The 19,703-nt window shown below is 34.8% G+C and overlaps 1 protein-coding gene across 15 annotated transcripts in view; it reads right to left on the minus strand.

Moving 5' to 3' along the window:
- The window catches only part of MLI (muscular LMNA interacting protein), a 258,152-nt gene that overhangs the window by 60,514 nt on the left and 177,935 nt on the right, over window positions 1-19,703 (minus strand). For all 15 annotated transcript variants that reach the window (XM_071096935.1, XM_011756781.3, XM_011756788.3 and 12 more), the window contains 2 exons: window positions 18,159-18,203; window positions 5,858-5,986 (listed from right to left, as the gene is read on the minus strand). In XM_071096935.1, coding sequence (XP_070953036.1) covers window positions 5,858-5,986; window positions 18,159-18,203 — 174 coding nt within the window. The remainder of the gene's footprint in view (window positions 1-5,857; window positions 5,987-18,158; window positions 18,204-19,703) is intronic.

Raw genomic sequence — 19,703 nt, forward strand, 5'->3', positions numbered from 1 at the left:
AAAAAACATAGGGACATCATATGTTAACAAAACATAGAACACATTTGCATAAAACTTTCAAAAGGTCATTGTTTTCCCAGTACATTGGGATATGATCAGACAGTACATATCCACCAACTATTTGTTAAGCAAATAATGCTTCAGATCATTATGATAGAAGTGACAAATAGGTCTTCTTTGGGTGTTTGCTGTTTTAAAAGCAAATAAAAATCTCTAAGATTTTTACTCCTACATAAGGCAGCTGAAGAGGGGCATGGAAAAGAAATTCCCGTTAACTGACAACTGCAACAAAATAATCTAAAGCATAGGTTACAATTTTCCAAACTTGATGTATACATAAAATCAAGAGAAAAGAAATGGCAAAAAAAAGGGGGGCGCAGAGGTGCTGGAAATTCTGTGTAAGAAGAAATGAGCCTATCTAACTATATTTTGGAGGAAAAGGCAAATATTGTCTCAAAAAGATAATTTTTAAAAAAGATATATACTAAGAAACTAGTTTATTGTGCTGACAGTAATTTGTCTGTTATGTATAGAACGTAACTTGTTTATGCTAATTGTCTATTATCTCTTTTCTATAAAGGAAGAAAGCAAGGCAAAATAGAGAAAACTCACAAGGATTTCACTCCTTAAATAAACAACAACAACAAAATGGCAAAACTTAGAGAAGCCAAATCTGTGTTCATAAACCTTCCCAAAGCAAAGTAACACTGCAAGAAATTGCAGCTTTCCTCTTGTTAAAACAATCGAGCAAGCCATTTAGTCATTTCTACACCTAAAAAGGTTCATTTAAACATTTACCCCAAAGTATTTTTTAATAAAATGTTAGCAATGACAAAATATAATTTTATGACATAAGAATATGGACCATCTTGATTGAGAAACCAATGTTGAAAAAGTGGTAGTTTGTGACAAAGTCAGCGTTTTTCAGAGAAAGTAAAAGGCAGTATTGTCAGTTTCCCCTTTAACAAAGGTATGTGCCCTGTAATATTAACATGTGGGTGACATAAGGAAGGGAAGTTGAAGGTCACAGTTGAAATACAACTTGATGAATCATTAGATAGAAACCTGAAAGTCACTGACATAATCATCAAAGTTGAATGTCAAGCATAGTCCTTTTGGTAGGGAAGAGAGGCAAGTCAGATGTCTAAAAAAAAACTCAGAAGAAAAGCGGAATGAACTACTACAACAAAGAAAATTCTCTATAATTACTCTTTTATGTTCTCTGTGAGGTAGCGTGGAGAAAATTCTCTAAATGGTCATCTTCATGGAAAATATGTTCTCTCTCCCATTTAAACAGAGTAGAAGAAAAATAAATTTTAAGAGGCATACATGCTGGAAAGTGTTATTTCTTATAAATGGAAAAAGAAAGAAAAATATTTCGGGAAAATCAGATGAAACAATATTCTCCCTTTAATTCTATCCAAAACCTTTTTTCATACAATTCCTTAGGGCTTTAAGAAAGTAACAATATATCTAATTATATGAGTTGCATTATTAATTTATAAAGAAAGAGGGAGGATTTTTACATAGCACTTTATGTAAATGAGGTGAATTATTGCCTTTTTATATTGAACCGCAAATCTTCAATGAAATCCTCTTATCTAATTACACATATTAAATGATCAGAAAACAATCAATATATTTTGCAAGCTCATAAATAGTCAGAATAAACTAAATACCATTCAGCTCTTTAGTATCTTCATTCTCATCAGCAAATTGCTTTTCTGAGCCTGAACGTCTTCTGGATGCCCGTTAGTCCAATGAATTTTGCTAATTATTTTCCAACTCTACCTTTAGTTATCAATAAAAAATATGCTTTAAACACATCACCATAGTTTTTAAATCCATAGATTTATGGCAAAGTGTGAGGACATTTTGTAATAACTGAAAAGCACCACAAATAGGCACAATAATAAATTAATAGAATAATGAATGAAGATTAATCATTAATTAATAATGAATGAAGACTATTTCAACTATTTCAGCAAAGCATAATCTTCATTTTGAAGGTTTTTTTTTTTTTTTAAACAACCATCTAAAATGCAATGATGCTTCCTGGCCTATGCCACTTTGATGTAAAAGTTGTTGGCTAGTAAGTTTCGATTACTTGATTATGCATTTGGTTTCAAACTTGGCTGTTAGAACTCAGCAGCTGTTTCCAGGCAAATTTTCAGCTCACAATCAGGTCAAAAGGTTGCCCAGCTGCACCTTTTTGAACTATAGTTAATACATTTCTGTCTAGTCTCATTATCATCTTTGTTGTCTGATATTTTGTAACAGAGTTGAGAAATCATATTTTATGGCAATGAAGCTGCTAGGAAAAATTTATTGACTTAACAATCCCACCCAACATCTCCTGTCATGTGGAACTGTCCCCAGTACAAGGCAGATTAGTGAATGTGAGCTACTTCCATTTGGCCCAACTGTCTGGCTAAAGAATTTTCCATTACATGGGTGGATGAGATCAGCTGAGTTTGGAACCATTCAATTTATTCTGTGGCAACAGTGTAAGAGAAGACAATAGTGACTAGAACTGAATTTGAGTACACTTTCTTCTGTTGAGGTTCTGATGAAGTAGCAATGCTGAAATTATACATTTTATTATTCAATTTATTTTTTAAGTAGATGTAAGCATCTACCCTTGAGAGCTGTTTTGGTATCTGCCTCCATTGTAGATTCTGGACACAATGAGATGATGGTTAAAGCTCAACATAAAAAGGCCAGTTGATAATGCATGCCATTTCCCAGGTGTTCAGTGGCCCCAAGGTTCTATCTTATCTTTCCCTTTCATGCCAGGTCAATGAATAAGGCCAGGGGACCTTTGGAATTCACTTTTAAGTGGTATGCTAGGCTTCTTTCAATTCTGACAATGCATTGTCTGCTATTACTTCTCATGTTCCACATTCAAATGGGGATACAAACCAGGACAAATTGGTTGAAAGAAAATATAAATAAGATTAGATCTGTGGTAAGTTAAGATTTGCAAAATAGGTCAAATTTTCAGTCAAGTATTTAGAAATAAATAGATTTATGTTATGATATAAAAAGAGCTTTAAACTTACTTTATAGTCAGAAAAAGCAATGAAAAGAAGTGGCAATTATTTTTAATGATAAGAATTTTCTGCACTTGAAAATGGGATTTATCATTTCAGTAGACAGTACATGTTGTAAATTACAGGCAGATTAACTTGATATTCTACAAAGAATCTTGCTTGAAGTAAAATGCATGAATTTATATTCACACAGAAGAATAAAGTTATTATTTTCCAGCATTGGATCATATTTTGAACAAAGTAGGTTACATGGATAATATGTGAAATTTAACTGTTAGTGGTTTGATTTTCATATAAGTGCTAAATTATTTTTATAAACATTTTATAATTATCCCATACTGTCTAAAACTTCATATTAAAAGCCACTAAAATATTAGTGTCATGCAAGCAATAGATATTTCGTAAGTGCTTTTGTTAATGATAAAACATGTTTTCCCCACAGGAGTTTCCATTTCTGTTATGTGTGGAATTAGTGAAGGCAACTTTATATATCAACAAGATTTCCCTGTTTAATTTAATTTGAGGTCTATATTTTATTCCACAAAATTAAAATATTGCCTCTAATTATCATTTTTTATCATATCAATGCCCTCTAAAAAATTCAGACTTACCAAAATCATAGCCTTCTCACAAAGTGTATATAAATCAATGGAAAATATTTTCAGCTGAATTTTGTAAATAAAAACTAGAATTAATCATAAAAAGTATTTGTAATGAACTTTTTCAAGGTTACATAGGGATTTCAGACCCAGTTAGGGTTAATCATAGATTTAAAGTAAGGCAAATTTTAGAGTTTAAAGGATCCTTAAGGGGTACCTAATCTGAACACCTCATTTTATGCATTAAGAAACTGAAGCCAGCCGGGCGCGGTGGCTCATGCCTGTAATCCCAGCACTTTGGGAGCCTGAGGCAGGCAGATCGCCTGAGGTCAGGAGTTTGAGACCAACCTGGCCAGCATGGTGAAGCCTTGTCTCTATTAAAAATACAAAAATTAGCTGGGAGTGGTGGCAGGGACCTGTAATCCCAGCTACTCGGGACGCTGAGGCAAGAGAATCGCTTGAACCCAGAAGGCGGAAGATGCAGTGAGCCCAGATGGCACCATTGCACTCCAGCCTGGGCAACAGAGTGAGACTCCATCTGAAAGAGAGAGAGAAGGAGAGAAGGAGAGAAGGAGGGGGGGGGAGAGAGAGGGGAAGAGAGAGAGAGAGAAAGAGAGAAAGAGAGAAAGAAAGAAAGAAGAAAGAAGGAAAGAAAGAAAGAAAGAAAGAAAGAAAGAAAGAAAGAAAGAAAGAAAGAAAGAAAGAAAGAAAGAAAGAAAGAAGAAAGAAAGAAAGAAAGAAAGGAAGAAAGAAGAAGGAAAGGAAGGAAGGAAGGAAGGAAGGAAGGAAGGAAGGAAGGAAGGAAGGAAGGAAGGAAGGAAAGAGAAGAAAGAAAGAAAGAAAGAAAGAAAGAAAGAAAGAAAGAAAGAAAGAAAGAAAGAAAGAAAGAAAGAAAAACTGGAGCCTAGATAGATGAAACCACTTGCCCAGGGTCACAGAGCTAACACGTCAGATAAGAGATTCTTTATGTTTTATAAATATAAATTTAAATATAGTTTATATTTTCAAGAATATTGTTAGTTATCATTTTCAAACTAAAAGTTTAAAAGACCATAACACCTTATATTCCTCTATTCCATCTATTTTATTATGGATTATAAAATATGATGATCTTACATGTCCTGACTGTATTCAGAAAGTTTTTTGAATATCCTACGTTGCTTATTAATTTCATATTTCAATCTCTCAATAAAATATATAGCCCATAATATTTGCTGCATTTTAATATGAAAAATAAAGATTTAAAATCTCTGCTATTCATTATGAAGTTTTATATTGCATAAATGTGTATTTTCATATTTTTCACAAATATAAGGCACCACTGACAATTCTCCATTATACTTCCTTCAACATATATAATATATAAGGGGAATCTAGTATAGACTTTTCAAACATAAACAAAATGAACAACAAATCCTAAGTATGACTTGAGCCCTGATTCTGTTACTATTACTGCCCAATCTGGGAGACTGCATCGTCTCTGTGTTAATATGAATCTAAACAGGACTTTTGTCAACTTTAATGTATCAAATCTAAAATATTCCATCTCTTCAAAAGGAAGCAAGATTTCATTTTATTTTTTGACACAAGGTCTTGCTCTGTCACCCAGGCTGGAGTGCGGTGACATGAACACTTGCTCACTGAAGCCTCGACCTCCTGGGCTCCAACAATTCTCCCACTTCAGCCTGCCAAGCAGCTGGGACCACAGGCACATGCCACCATACCCAGCTATTTTTTTTTTAATTTGTTGTAGAGATGGGATTTTACCATGTTGCCCAGGCTTGTCTCAAACTCCTGGGGTCAAGCAATACTCCTGTCTTGGCTTCCCAAAGTGCTGGGATTACAGACATGAGCCACTTTACCCAGCTGGAAGCCGGATTTTAGAAATAAGAATGCCACACCTATATGACCCATCCAATCAGTGATTTCATGATGTCTTTATAGAGAGTAACATCTTGGTCCCCAAAACAATACCAGCACTAAATAGACAAGTTTTAGAAGAAAAAAAAAAACCACACATTAAAATGCTAAAAAATATTATTCTTGAATTATTTAGGAACTTCTACTTATTATGCAAGCATTTTCATTACCAAATATATTCCAATCAAATGAACATGTTCTTACACATACTATATTCATAGAGACATCTTTATTTTATATGGTCATTTATCAAAATAGCAAACATTTTCTCTTGTGTACGCTCACCTGTTCAGAAAAGAGGTCACTGTTATCTTCCAAATATTTACTGAAAGGGTTGGGTTCGTAGACTTCCTCCTCTTGTTTCAGTAATATTCTGGATTTTACAGGTACTGGGCGAATTACTCCAGGCTTAGTCTTCATGAATGTCAAATAAATATTTAAAAAACAGGAAAAAAAAACTATTAAAATGAACAAAGATGTGTATTGTTAAGTCATTCAATGCTGTTCTCACAGAAAATTTTTTTTTAATTTTAAAATGATTTCACAAATGCATAAAAACAGCCTGAAGTCAAATGATTTTAACTAATATAAGTTTAGTTAAAACTTAACTAGAACAGCAATCAGTTCATAAAGATCTACTCTTGTAACATTCGAAATGCAAACATGTTCTACCCTTGCTGGTGCATTTGGTCAACAAATACTTCATATGCTCAATATTTATTGAGAGTCTTCTCTGTGCCAGGCAGCATTCTGGGCATGATAGCATAGATGACTTTGGTATATCCACCAAGCCCATGACAACTTTCTTTTTCTGGAAACTGCTCACCCTCCATGCCCCAAAATCTACAAAGCTGGGCCCCCACATGCCATGTTCATATTATAAACTGGGCTGGCTTTCTGACCTAAAAGAGTGGAGAATGGGTGGCAAAGAGATTGTCTCTCCCAATAACGTGGAACAGGGATTTAAACTGCTCTGCAGTAACTGTGGGAGACTGAAATTAAAGTATGTCATGTAGAAGCTACAGGAAAGCCTTAACATGACCTAAAAGGCAGATATGCTGAGATCAAGGATAGAGCAAAGTGCATGGAGGTATAGCCCAGAAAGGAGAGACACCAGAGGGCTTTCCAGAATTTACTTCCTAAACATTCCAGGGGTCTACATGAATTTCCTGTCCTGAGGTTCTTTCCTTTTCTTTTACACTAGATTCCCTCCACACACACCTTTTTGTTTAACTCAACTTTACTTCTGTAACTTGCAATCAAAAGAATTTTAGCTAATACATCAGTCACTCGAGATTCTTAAGCTTGTACCCAGTGTCGATTTGACAAAGAGAGACGGGGGAGAACTCTAGTTTGGGGTAATTTCAAAATGATGTTTCACAAACACCAAAATCTTGTTACCCCGTAAAATGTCACAGAAAGATTGATGTTTGCAAAATCATCCCAAACAATAATTTAATAAAATGCTGTGATGCTCTTTCTGTTTAAGCACTTTGCTGCAATCATTCTTCTCAACCCCATTTCCTTTTGGAAAATGGTAAATTAGCTCTTTTCAGTCAATTCTGATGCTCACAAGTTAAGCCTTAAGGGACTACATCTATCTCTCTGCTCTATAAAGCACCTGATATATTTTGAGTCTTGAATAAATGTCGCTCTGAAATACTTTATTCAACAGATATTTGGCCTTTCATGTATTATGACAACTGGGGAAATATAGATTGAGACAAGTCTCTATCTTCCCCAGACTGAGAAATATCTCCCACTTAAGAAACTCTGATTTTTCTCAAGGGGAAGAATGAACAAGTAACATCCAATTGTGCATGAAGTCATGCCATAGAGTACACATGAGAGCAATATTCCTTCATTAAATGCTGCAAAAAAAAAAAAAAGTCCAGGCAGTTCCCTATTTCTATAGCCACCTGTAATTACAGAGATGCCTGATACCTGGGCCATGATTCAAAGTTTTCCACACCTCTGTCTCTTTTTTTTATTTGACTTCCTGCTTTATTTCTTCTTTCTTCTTCTCCTATTCCTGCACTTTCTCCTTCTCTTCTACTCCCTTGTGAGGCAGAAAATAAATGCAACTCCAGGACTCAGGGGCTACAAGGCTCTAAAACTAACATTGTACTTTAGGGGTTAAGCTTGGTGTCACTATGCAGAAAGATGAAAGCAGGGAGAAGAAATCTAACCAGCAGCACTTCGGATGGTAGGATAATCTCTGCCAGAGAAACATGACTGCTTGGGTCCCTTTATTGCAAGCAGGCAGATGTTTGGGGATATCCTGGCCTAGAGCCTTCCACTCAGATCATCTGTCTTGGGATCAGTCCTTTCCAGGGTGACATCAGAAGACAGACTCTTCTGGTTGGTTGGATATCAGATATATTCAGTATCAGAGTCTGTTACTGATGCTTCATATTTTCTTCTCCACCAGTTTTTAAGCTCTTTAGTTCTTATGAGTTTCCTGGATTTGATGGTTGTCTCTGACAATTAGACAATAATTTTTCCTCCGTTTCCTCCACTCTGCCAGATTTTCCACATGTTCTTTTCTTGGACTCTGTGTTCCCAGGTTTGGACTATGTGAAGACTCTGAGTTTTCCTCATTCTATTTACTTACTTGGTCTTCATATGGTTTCCCTGATTTTTACATTGTATATATTCCCTTTTTCTTTAGTCCTGTTCTTTGCTGCTACAACCTTAATTTGTTGTTACCCAGTAGTCAATACTTCATAGATATGGAAGCCAACTCTAGGCAAAAGATGACTACACATAGTTTGCCTTTGACATTGTTCATACTTCTCATCCTATAATCTTTAATCACACCTTTCAAACCCAGCCATCTCTCAGTGATGGTCCAGTTAAAAATCTAATGCTAGTGTCCCAATTCTGAACCTCATGCACTCTCCACAGACCTTGGTATACTAACAAGTCATCAGCATGGTAGCCTCTGCACCTTCTTCATGCTTTTTCATGTGCTTCAAAAGCAGCTTCAAAGTCCTTGAGGACCTACTGCAGCTAATGACACTATCATTGTCTCATAGACACAGGTTTTATATTCTATCAATATAGAATCAAAAACTGAACTCAATATTTTAGATAGATCATCTCATCAATTTCTTATAAATTCTGTGGGAGATTTAAAAGTAATAAGTCAGATGCCAAAGTCATGCAGTTAACATGCGAAGTTAAGGTTTAAATCCATGTTTGGTCTGATCATCATGCCTGTGATTTTTATCACTTCTGTGCCTATTCCAGGGAGGAAGAGTGACATCATAGAATAGATAGAAGCTTGAAATCATTGTTACATATCCACCTCTCTGTAACTTATCCTGTCTAATCAACAACAAAGCTCCTGTAATTTTTATATTTTTTATGCCTTTAAAATATATTGTTTCTCTATTTTATTTCCACTGTCAACTGTCTCATCCTTGATTTTGGCCATTGTTAACTCATTCTGTGCCATTTTACTTTCTTTTCGTTAGCCATCCTAAATACTCTCAGAACATTTAGGACCTAATGTTTTCTAATGTTTTCAGTTCCTGGTGACTATACACATCCACACATCCACTCTCTTCACACACACACACACACACACATACACACAGACACACACACCTCTTCACCACCTCCTAAAATACTCCATAATTTGCATGGCCAAGACATCAAATTTCCACTGTGTCTCTGGATTTGGTTAAAAATTTACTCTCATGAAGTAGCATAATACTGTAGAAAGAGAGCAACATGGACATAGATTTTAGTTTCTGCAATGTTGTTAATAAACTGTATTACCTTGGAAAAGCCATTCAACCTGTGTAGAACTTCTGTTGAAGGGTTGTAATTCTAATACATGACTATGTCCTTTAGTAATGGGTAATGACACATTTTATTACTTACCTTTCTGACCCCTCAGGAATTATACCACACAGAGTTACAGCAAAAGGCTTATTTCTGCATATTCAAATCCATCATCCAAACAAGGGTCTCAAAGTGCCACTTAGAAAGTCTATAAAACAGCATATGTGAAGCAACTGGCACTGTTGTCATCACACATAAGTCTCTCTTGGAATATTAGTTAACTTCCCCTCGATTATTCCTCATACCTTGTTTCACAATGTCAAATGGTGATGCAATCTACATTTGCAACAAAAAGTTAACTAATGTTCTATTCAATTAAGACATTGTCTGCTAGCACTTTGACCCTTAGAATGAAGGCTGTAGACCAGTATCAGCATCATCTGAGAACCTGTTATGAGTGCCAAAGCTCAGTGCCCGACCTAAACCTACTGAATCTGAACCTGCATTTTTACAAATCCCTAAGCAATTCATGTACACATTAAAAGTTGAAAGACACTAGACTTGAACTCAATACATTAAAATGTGCAGCTCATGTAGAGATAGATCTTTCTTAGTCTATCATTCCAGAGACATCCATTTGGCCTTGTCTTCTGTCTCCAGACTGAAGGAGAGGCTTTAAAACAGACTATGCTTTATTAATTCCTAATCTATATTGCATCTTTGCATGTAGTGATCTTGCTGGTACCTTTGGACTTCAAGTAAAGGTTCTCCTGAACAACTTCTGGAGTGCAAGACTCCATCTCAAAAAAAAAAAAAAAGAATAACTTCTCTAATTCCGAACAATCTAATTTGTTACATCTGTGTCCAAACAAACATAGAGGAAATTAGATTTATCAAGTTTGGGGAGTCTATAAAACTGAACTATCATGAGATTGTCATTGTGCAGCAATATTACAACTAAACTAGCCTTACGAGGCCCTTCTTTCATTTATATCTACTATAGAATCCATAGAATAGTCAGACTCATGACTGATAGATGCAAATGACCCTCTAATGATGCCAGAAAAAGCAGTTTTGTAATTTTCTTTCCAGCCTATGTGGAAAAATAAAAAAGGTAATGACTCTCATAGCCAGCACAAAGGGCACAAGAAGAAAAATGAGAAGATTCTCCAAATCAAAAATATCAATTCATGAATATACTGAAAATTGATTTACACTGGGTATAGACATTTTTGAAGTGCCTGAAAGACAAAATAACTGTTTTGCAACTCTGAAGCACACCTCTACCAGATGTTCACTGGAGACATTTTGCCAATTAAGATCTAGTCTATGTCAGGAACTCTAGTGTCTATAGAGATAAGTAAGATATACCCCCTGTTTTCAGAGGCTCACAATCCAGTTGAGTAAATCAGAAGATAACCACAGTGTTAGTTGAGTCATGTCACTCATCTCCTAAATGATGTCCACCAATTCTACATCAAGTCATGTCAACTCTGCTCTGAAATCTCTCTAATGCCTCACCTTTTTACTGAGAGTAAAGTTCAAAGCCCTTGTAGTGCCTACAAAGCAATACCTATAAGGGTGCTGTATGACCTGATCTTTCATATCCCTAACCAGCCTCTCTTTTTCCAGTCTTATTTCCCAGTACTATCCCTTCCACCCCTTCACTCTTTCTACTCTAGCTTATACACTATGATACTGCCTCCTCCAGGAGTTTGTATTTGCTCTTCCCTTGTCTGGAACTCCCCCTCATTCCTTCTTTTTCAGTTTAAAAATCATGTTATCAGACAGATCTTTTTAATGAGCCATATAAAATAGCAATCTCCACCTCTCTTACCTGCTTTATTTTCTCCACAGCAGTTATCACTGCCTAACATCTGTTTGTGTTTATTGTTTTTCTTTCTCCACTAGAATGTAAGTTCTGTGAAACCAGAGATCTTTGGTTTATTCACTCTTATATCTCCAACATCTAGAATGGTGCCTGTACCTGGTTGGTGCTCAATAAATACTTACAGAATGAATAACTTAATTGACAGGCAGAAGCTCAGTGTGTTCACTATAGTTCAATATGGAGTCAATAAGAGGTGCTGATTCAATAGCAAAGACATGGAATCAACCCAAATGCCCATCAATGATAGATCGAATGAAGAAAATGTGGTACATATATACCGTGGAATACTATGAAGCCATAAGAAGGAATGAGATCGTGTAATTTGCAGAGACATGAATGGAGCTGGAAGCCATTATCTTCATCCAACTAACGCAGGAACAGAAAACCAAATACTGCATGTTCTCACTATAAGTGGGAGCCGAACAAAGAGAACACATGAACACGTGCTAGGGAACAACACACATTGGGGCCTGTTGTGGGCAGGGAGGGAAAGCATCATGAAAAAATGCTAATTCATGATGGGCTTGATACATAAGTGATGGTTTGATAGGTGTAGCAAATCATGATGGCATATTTTTACCTATGTAAGAAACCTGCACATCATGCACATGTACCCTGGAACTTAAAATAAATTTTTTTAAAAAGTGGGGTTGATTGACTCCTTGAGGTCATCCATTATTTTTCCTGAATTGGCTAACTTTTTGATCACAATATAATTCACAAAGAGGGAACTTTGAGGGATAGAAGAGCCATATGGCATTTTTCCAATAGAGGAGGAGAAGAAGGAAAGTGGGTTGGTGAGTTCCGCCCTCAGGAGAAAGAGTAGAAAGCTAAAGTTATCAACTACAGAAAGTCAAGGAAAGAGGCCACTTCTTTAGGGACTTTACAAGATTTTAATCTTCTTCATTTAAAAGAAATTGTTGTTTTTCTCCCTCTATTCATGGTGATATGCAATAAAACTCTTAATACCAAAAGACAACGATGTCATCTTTTTTAGAGAATTCAAGAGTGGAGAGTGGGGAGGAGAAGAGGATATTATATCTGACGCTAACATTAGTCTTGAGGACAGAAAAAATTCAAGGGAGTACATGGGTTCCCCGAAGCCCAGTGGCAGGTTTTAATGGGCTATAAGACACTCGTCTAAACCTGCTATTGATTTGTGTTTATAATCTATCAAGTATACACTCATACTTGAACACTGTCACTTGGGGCACTATATAAACAGATACTATTTCCATCCTTTGGAACTTATAATCAGAATTCTATGACAGCAGGTTGGTACAGCCTCTGGACTAGATACCAAAGTTGAAGATTAACTACCAGCACTGACCTAGGGAATCGATTACCAATATTTTTAAATAACGGGGTTTTACAGCAAAATCTTTCTTTTTTGGACAGAGTCTCGCTCTGTCTCCCAGGTGATCTCGACTCACTGCAAGCTTCGCCTCCCGGGTTCACGCCATTCTCCTGCCTCAGCCTCCAGAGTAGCTGGGACTACAGGTGCCTGCCACCACACCCGGCTAATTTTTTTGTGTTTTTAGTAGAGATGGGGTTTCACCATGTTAGCCAGGATGGTCTGGATCTCCTGACCTCGTGATGCACTGGCCTCGGCCTCCCAAAGTGCTGGGATTACAGGCATGAGCCACCGCGCCTGGCCAGCAAAATCTTTCTTAAATTAATAACTTCAACTAATACTAATGGACTGATGTTTTTTAATTGCCTTTGACTATAGAAATGAGCTCTAGGGTGGTGTGATAAGGAAAAAAAGAAATAAAGGATAGGGTGCCAGCTTTCAAGAGTTTATTTTGATCTTTCTGGAGAGATAAGATATGTAACAAAACTGCAAGAAAGTAACAAAACAACATACAGCAAATTCTGTGAGTCTGGCTGGAAATTTTACTAATTCGATGGACTCAAAGAGTTTTTAAAAGTGCCATGGTTGTTTCTGACCCATTTGCTGCAGTTTTGTCTTCATTCTCCAGTGCTTTTTTCTTTGCCTTTAGAATTTCCATGGCAAAAAACTGTGCAAACTCAATACGTTCTACCAGGCAAAATTGTAGACAAAAGCAATATTCTCTAAATTATTTACCTGATTTACTTATTCAGATAATACGTGTTTATAGACCCTAATTCTTGTTTTAAACAAACATTATTATATACTTGAAGCAAACACTTAAGCTATGTTTTCCCCTTAAACAAATATCCTAAATCTCAAAACACTATGGCATAGGGTAAAGCTCCCAAGATTGGAAAAAGCAAAAGAGATTTTTATACCACTTATTACCAAGCAACTACTGACATGGCATTCTAGATATTTAAACTTCAGTTTTCTCATCGGAGTAATGGAAATAACAATTCCTGTCATACTAACTCAAAGGTGATTATGAGAACCTAATGAGATAATATGCACGGCAAAACTTGGTAAAGAAAAAACAGCATAAAATACATTTGAAAGGAAAAACAGAATATATACTTTGCACTTATCAATATGGCATGTTGATTCTAAATGATCTAGACTATTCACAAAAGTACCTACTTGATGTGTTCCTCCAAAAAATGTTTTATAATGATTACAATAGTTTTATAAAAATAAACATACGTAAGACCTCAATAATTATAGGCTGCATCTCACGGCTCAAGAAGCATTTCATGGAATATACACAATACAGATTGGCCAGATTGAAATATTTCAATGGTTAAATAAAAGATAATAGCATGACTCAAACCTGAGGGGGCGTACCTGATAAATGCTGTGGCACTTAAGTATGTTATGTCAAGGAAAAACTGGTCAAGGAGAAACTGTCTTTGAGCTTGAAGGAGACAACGGTTCTACATAAAAGCTTTCAGGGCTGCATTTTCTGAACAACAGAGGCCTTAAGGGCCCTCAGAAGATGAGTCATGCATCACTAAAGCTGGACGCATCAGCTGGCATTCAGAACTAGGAACAAAGTATTTGCAAGTTTAAGCACTCTTCTTAATAGTGTTCCAGTAAATAGCATCTTGCTTTTACCTGTATATAGCCATGTGACTTATTTTTAAAATCTGTTGTTTTGTGCTCTCTAGATTAAGTATTCCATCCTGGACAACAGTGAACATTTTGTAACGGCATGAAATTTCAAAAGCAAAAGGCAAATATCATCTAAACCAGGCTCCCCTACTGCCAAAGAAGACCAGGGTTTACCTACCTTGGGGAGCCTAACTTGTGTGTTATCTTATGCAGGGAAAAAGACCCCACTGGCCTTTGTTAATATCTTTGTGGTGATTCAGCTCAACAGCCAGGAAAGCTTTGTGAAGGTTGAACCTAGATCCTAGATATTTCCTTTCCTTTTGCTCCTTTTAATATGCTACAGGAAGCACAATTCACAGCTGTGAAAACTTCAATACTCTAACTGACCCTACCCAGTCTCGTCTTCAGTAAGTACTCACATTTTCCAGGCAGTGCAAAAACACTAGGCAGAGTCAGACACAGGAGGTACCCAGTGAAAGTAATGCTTCCATAGAGGCCCTGTTTCCAAACTCCTTAATTCATCCTTTCTTATTTTCCTTGAATTATCTAAAATCAATAATAACGATTCCTTTTCCAAAGCTACACAAAGCAAGGATGAACACTGATGCTGGTGACCCTAGATAATCTATTTAACTCCATAAGCCTCTGTTTCTTTTTCTGTAAAAATGGCTGCTCATATTATCTCTTCATCATTCACAGATTTTATGTGCAAAAATAACCTCTCCCTGTCTATAGGAGTATACTGACGACTCCACATTTTATGATATGTGAGCCTTACAATAATCCCTTCAGGTTGACAGAGTCGTTATTCCAATCGCCAGTGAATAGGTGGGAATTTCCGATATTTTCATCTCTAATTTCCTTTCCAGTTCTGATTGACTGCAGTGCAGTTTAATAGAAGAAGAGAAGCTAAGACTGGTGAACTAGCTTCACATGGGCTTCCAAAACAGTCTCCCAAGCCCAACTCTAAATCATTTGGCTTCCAGAGTAAACAACGGGAATATTTTAACAGTAAGGGTCATGGTTCTATTGCTTCTTTCCCTTTGAATTCTGAATTGGCACACTTGCAATAAAAGCAAGCAAACAAATCAGCCAAGTTAAAAATTTGAAAGCATGAGAAAATGATATATCTTTAAAAAGTTAAATCTCAAAAGCAATTTGGGAATTGCATTAAGCTTGTGGTACCATAGCAATCTGTCATATATTTTCTCTTCAACACACTTACTACACTTACCTCCTAAAAGAGGAGTCAAATAATTTTAACTATTTACTGTTGGTTTTACACAAAACAAATATTTGTTTATGTAATTTAACTATAAAATATCATATATTTCCAATAACTTTGTTTTTATGTGTTATACATGCATACATATTTACTCATATAAACAAAGATGTGTATATATAAACAATCAGAATTACCTCATATGTCATCTATATGTGTGTGTGTATTGTAAACACATACATATATAAAAATATAAATAAATATATCTCAAAGTTTTGTTTATCAAAGGCATTCTTATTTACTCATATTATTCAGAACTTAAAGAGTTCATGATGGCAAATATTGAAAATTCATTCATAAAAATGAAAAAATTATAACTTTATAGTGTTACTTAAGTGTAAAAATATTCTAAACCCTTAGTGAAGTACATGCCCTGTAACACATCTTACATACAATCATTTTCCACTATTTATTCCATTCTCAGGTAGTATTAATATAAACACAGGGTTAATGTCATGAAATAGAAACCAAAGTTATTGAATTAAATAATTATATCAGTACAAGACATGTTCATTTTTTTAATATGATCTGCTTGCTTGATAATAATCCCTTCACAAACCTACCTATATCTCAAGGGCATTTTGAGATTAAAACTTAATTTAAAACTTGGTTAAGAAATGCCTTGAACTCCTTAGAGAAAAGGACTTAAGTAAATGAAAGGAAATTATTATAAAAGTCATTCAAAGCAATGCTTTGTAGTTTTGCCCCTAGAGAAAACAAGCAATAGGATTATTTTATTGGGCAAAAAGTAAGTGTGTTTTAATTACATTCACAATGAGTTGTTTTACTATATCTCATTTTATAAAATCATCATATATATACGTGTGTGTGTGTGTATATATATATATATATATTTGCCACTTTGAAATCATTTCTTAAAGTATTAAACCAAGAACTTACATGTATGTAAAATACACACTTACACATGTATATATAGTCCACCAACATCTAAAATCTGTATTTTATATACTATACTGAGTGAAACTATATATGGCAATGTGTAAAACATTCTTTATTTCCATACTCTAAATAAACACATATATCATTTTAAATATTAAAATAATTGTAGTAATATTTCCATTTCTAAAGTGGGAAGTCATTCAGCCTCATTATGTTATTGCAGTGCTTGTTTCCATGGCAACTCCTTCAACTTCACTATGTTAGTAACCATCAATTCACAGCCCTGGAAGGGCCTGGAAAGTTCGCAATAGAATGCTCTCGCTGTTCAATTAAGAAATTGAAAGCCAGACTCCCAGACTTTTGCTTATCCACTGTCAGCCAGCTAGTTAATGTCAGAGCAGGAAGTATAAGGTGGGTCTTCTGATACTCATCCCAGATTCTTTCAAGTATACTATATTGCCCCCCGCCCCCCAGTATTCTAAACCAACTGAAACTAATGCACACACACATTCAAACACATGCCATATACACACTATATGTATAAACAGCAGTATACCCAATGGGATTGATTGAATCAAGCTATTTTAAAAGTCAAACAATGCTTTTTATGATTTCTCAGTATTACAAATAAATATATTGTAATTATTTCTATTGGGATAATAATGACAAGACAATTTGTCGGCTGTGGCTATAGGACACCAAAACAATTTCTTTAAAAGGGGAATATCAGTTAATGTTTCAAACTGTTTTACTAGAAATTTCCATTAATTTTAGTGAAGATATCTATTATTCAGGAATTTACAGTTTTAGACAATAAACATCCAAAGATATTAAGAAAATCTTTGACCAGTGATATATAGGAAACTTATTTCATGACTTAAATTTGGTAACCACTGTAAGAATAAGAAATACAAAATGCTATAAGAGAAAATAATTCTCCCATTTAATCAAATTTTATCTTCAAATAACAGATTCTAGAGTCTGAATCTGTGCTGCCCAATGTAGTCACTAGCCCCACTCTTGAGCTCTTGTAACTAGGCAGAATTGAGATTTACTGCAAATGTAAAATATGCAATAATTCAAAGACTCTTCCCCAAAACAGTAATGTAAAAAAATCTCGATTTTTTTACTGCTTATCCATTGAAATGATATTTATATAACATTAAGTAAAATATTTTATGAAAATTAACATTACCCGTTCCATTTTACTTTTTTAATGTGGCTACTAGAAGTTTTAAAATTACATATGTGGCTTACATTTGTCATTCATGTTGTATTTTTATTGCTCAGCACTGATCTAGACCAGTTGCATGCTAATTCTCCTGTGTGAAATATCTATTTCTTAAATCCAAAAACAATCCTACTCAATCATGACCTTCTCCTTAAACTCTTTTTGGATCTTTTCCTTTAAAGAGTGAGCTCTCTTCTTTAAATTCTAGTAACATCTTTCACCTGACCTCACAATCTCTTCTAATGCCTCTACTTGGATGTAAGTTACTAGCAAGTAAAGTATGTGTGTAGTTTTATGTATGTTTGTCACCTGCAAAACAACCACCATGGAGCTTTTGGAAAGTATCAGTAAAATTTTATTAGACAAGTAAGTGAATAAAAATATATGTAGCAAATGTATTCTTTTTTTCACTTTTACTTAGGTAAAGCTCTCTTGAGAGATCAGAATTTGCAGAAGTAGATCTGTGACTTAGAAGATACGTACCAGCTGACTCTCAGATACTGTAGAAGATGGTGAGGAGAGATTTGCCTGCAAAACATAAACATGGTGTGTGTTTAGTGAAACTCATAATTTATTAAAATATTTATGTGTTTAAGTATTTTGAAGTTTGCTTAGTATTAAAGAATTATATATCCATGATAGGATTTTGAAAAGTATAAAGGAAAAGGAAAAATATCATTATGCCACCAAAGAAATGATTTTTAATATTTTTGGTATATTGCCATAAATATTTTTCCTATGTATTTTTATTCAGCCCACATAATAGTGAATATGATGTTTATATGCTGCTTTTCCTTCTCATTTTCTTAACATAAGCATTATAACATGACATCAAAAATTCTTCAAGGTTACATAACATTTCATTCTTTGTATACTTCACATTTTAATCAAACATACCAGTATCATTGCTATTTCTATTTATTTAAAGCAAATTGAAACAAATAACATATATTTCTTTAAAGTATTGTTATATAAAAAGTAAAGCATAACAAAGTTTTATGATTTGAGAATAAAAATGACTTGGTTTTTAGAAATGTTTAAAGAAGAGATAAATATTGTTTCTTTGTCATTGGCTCCTGTATTTCAATCCTTTCATCTGGATTTAGTTTCTTTCATTTTTAAAAATGTTATCTCATTGTCATAAGAACATTTAACATGAAATCTGTAGTCTGAACACGTTTGTAAGTGCACAATACAGTATTGTTGACTATAGGTGCAATGTCGTATGGCAGATCTCTAGAACTTATTCATCTTATTTAGCTGACACTTCATGTTGATTAGTAACTTCCCATTTCCCCCTGCTCCCTAGTTTCCATCTTACTACAGTAAAGGTTTTGGTGGTTTTTTCAGATCTTACTGTCTTGGATGTTGTCTGAAAATGTTTTTTATCATGTTCTCATTCTTAAGTGAGAGTCCAACTGGACACACAATTCCAGGGTAATAGCATTTCTGTCTTTTGCAGGTGCTGTGCCACAGACTCTGGCTTTTGTTGTTGTTGGCCTAAATGTTATAACTTGGAGGATCAACTGTCTTCAAATTTGGTTAACATTTAAAGTTTATCTCCGTGACATTCTGTAATTTCACTTTGATGTGCCTTGGTATAGATTTCTTTTCATGGTTTTTTGGGGGTCTTGTTATGTTCCTTTATTCTCAGCATGCATATCTTCTGAAAAATCCTACATGACTATCTCTTCAAATGCTGCCATTCTCCCATTTTATCTAATCTCTTGTTATTGAGCTTCTATTAAATATACAATAATGTGCCACACAATGATGTTTCAGTTGATGATGGACCTCATATATGACAGGGTTCCCATAAGATTATAATGGAGCTAAAACTATTCCTGTCACCTAGTAACGTCTTAAGGATCTTGACTCTGTGTAGGCCTAAGCTAATGTGTATGTTTTTGTCTTAGGGTTTAACAAAAAAAGCTTAAAGAGTATAATAAATAAAAAATAAAAGTTTGAAATAGAAAAAATTTATAGAATAAGGGTGTAAAAAATATTTTTGTACAGCTGTATAATGCA

This window comes from Macaca nemestrina, chromosome 5, assembly GCF_043159975.1.
Source record: "Macaca nemestrina isolate mMacNem1 chromosome 5, mMacNem.hap1, whole genome shotgun sequence".
Lineage (NCBI taxonomy): Eukaryota > Metazoa > Chordata > Mammalia > Primates > Cercopithecidae > Macaca > Macaca nemestrina.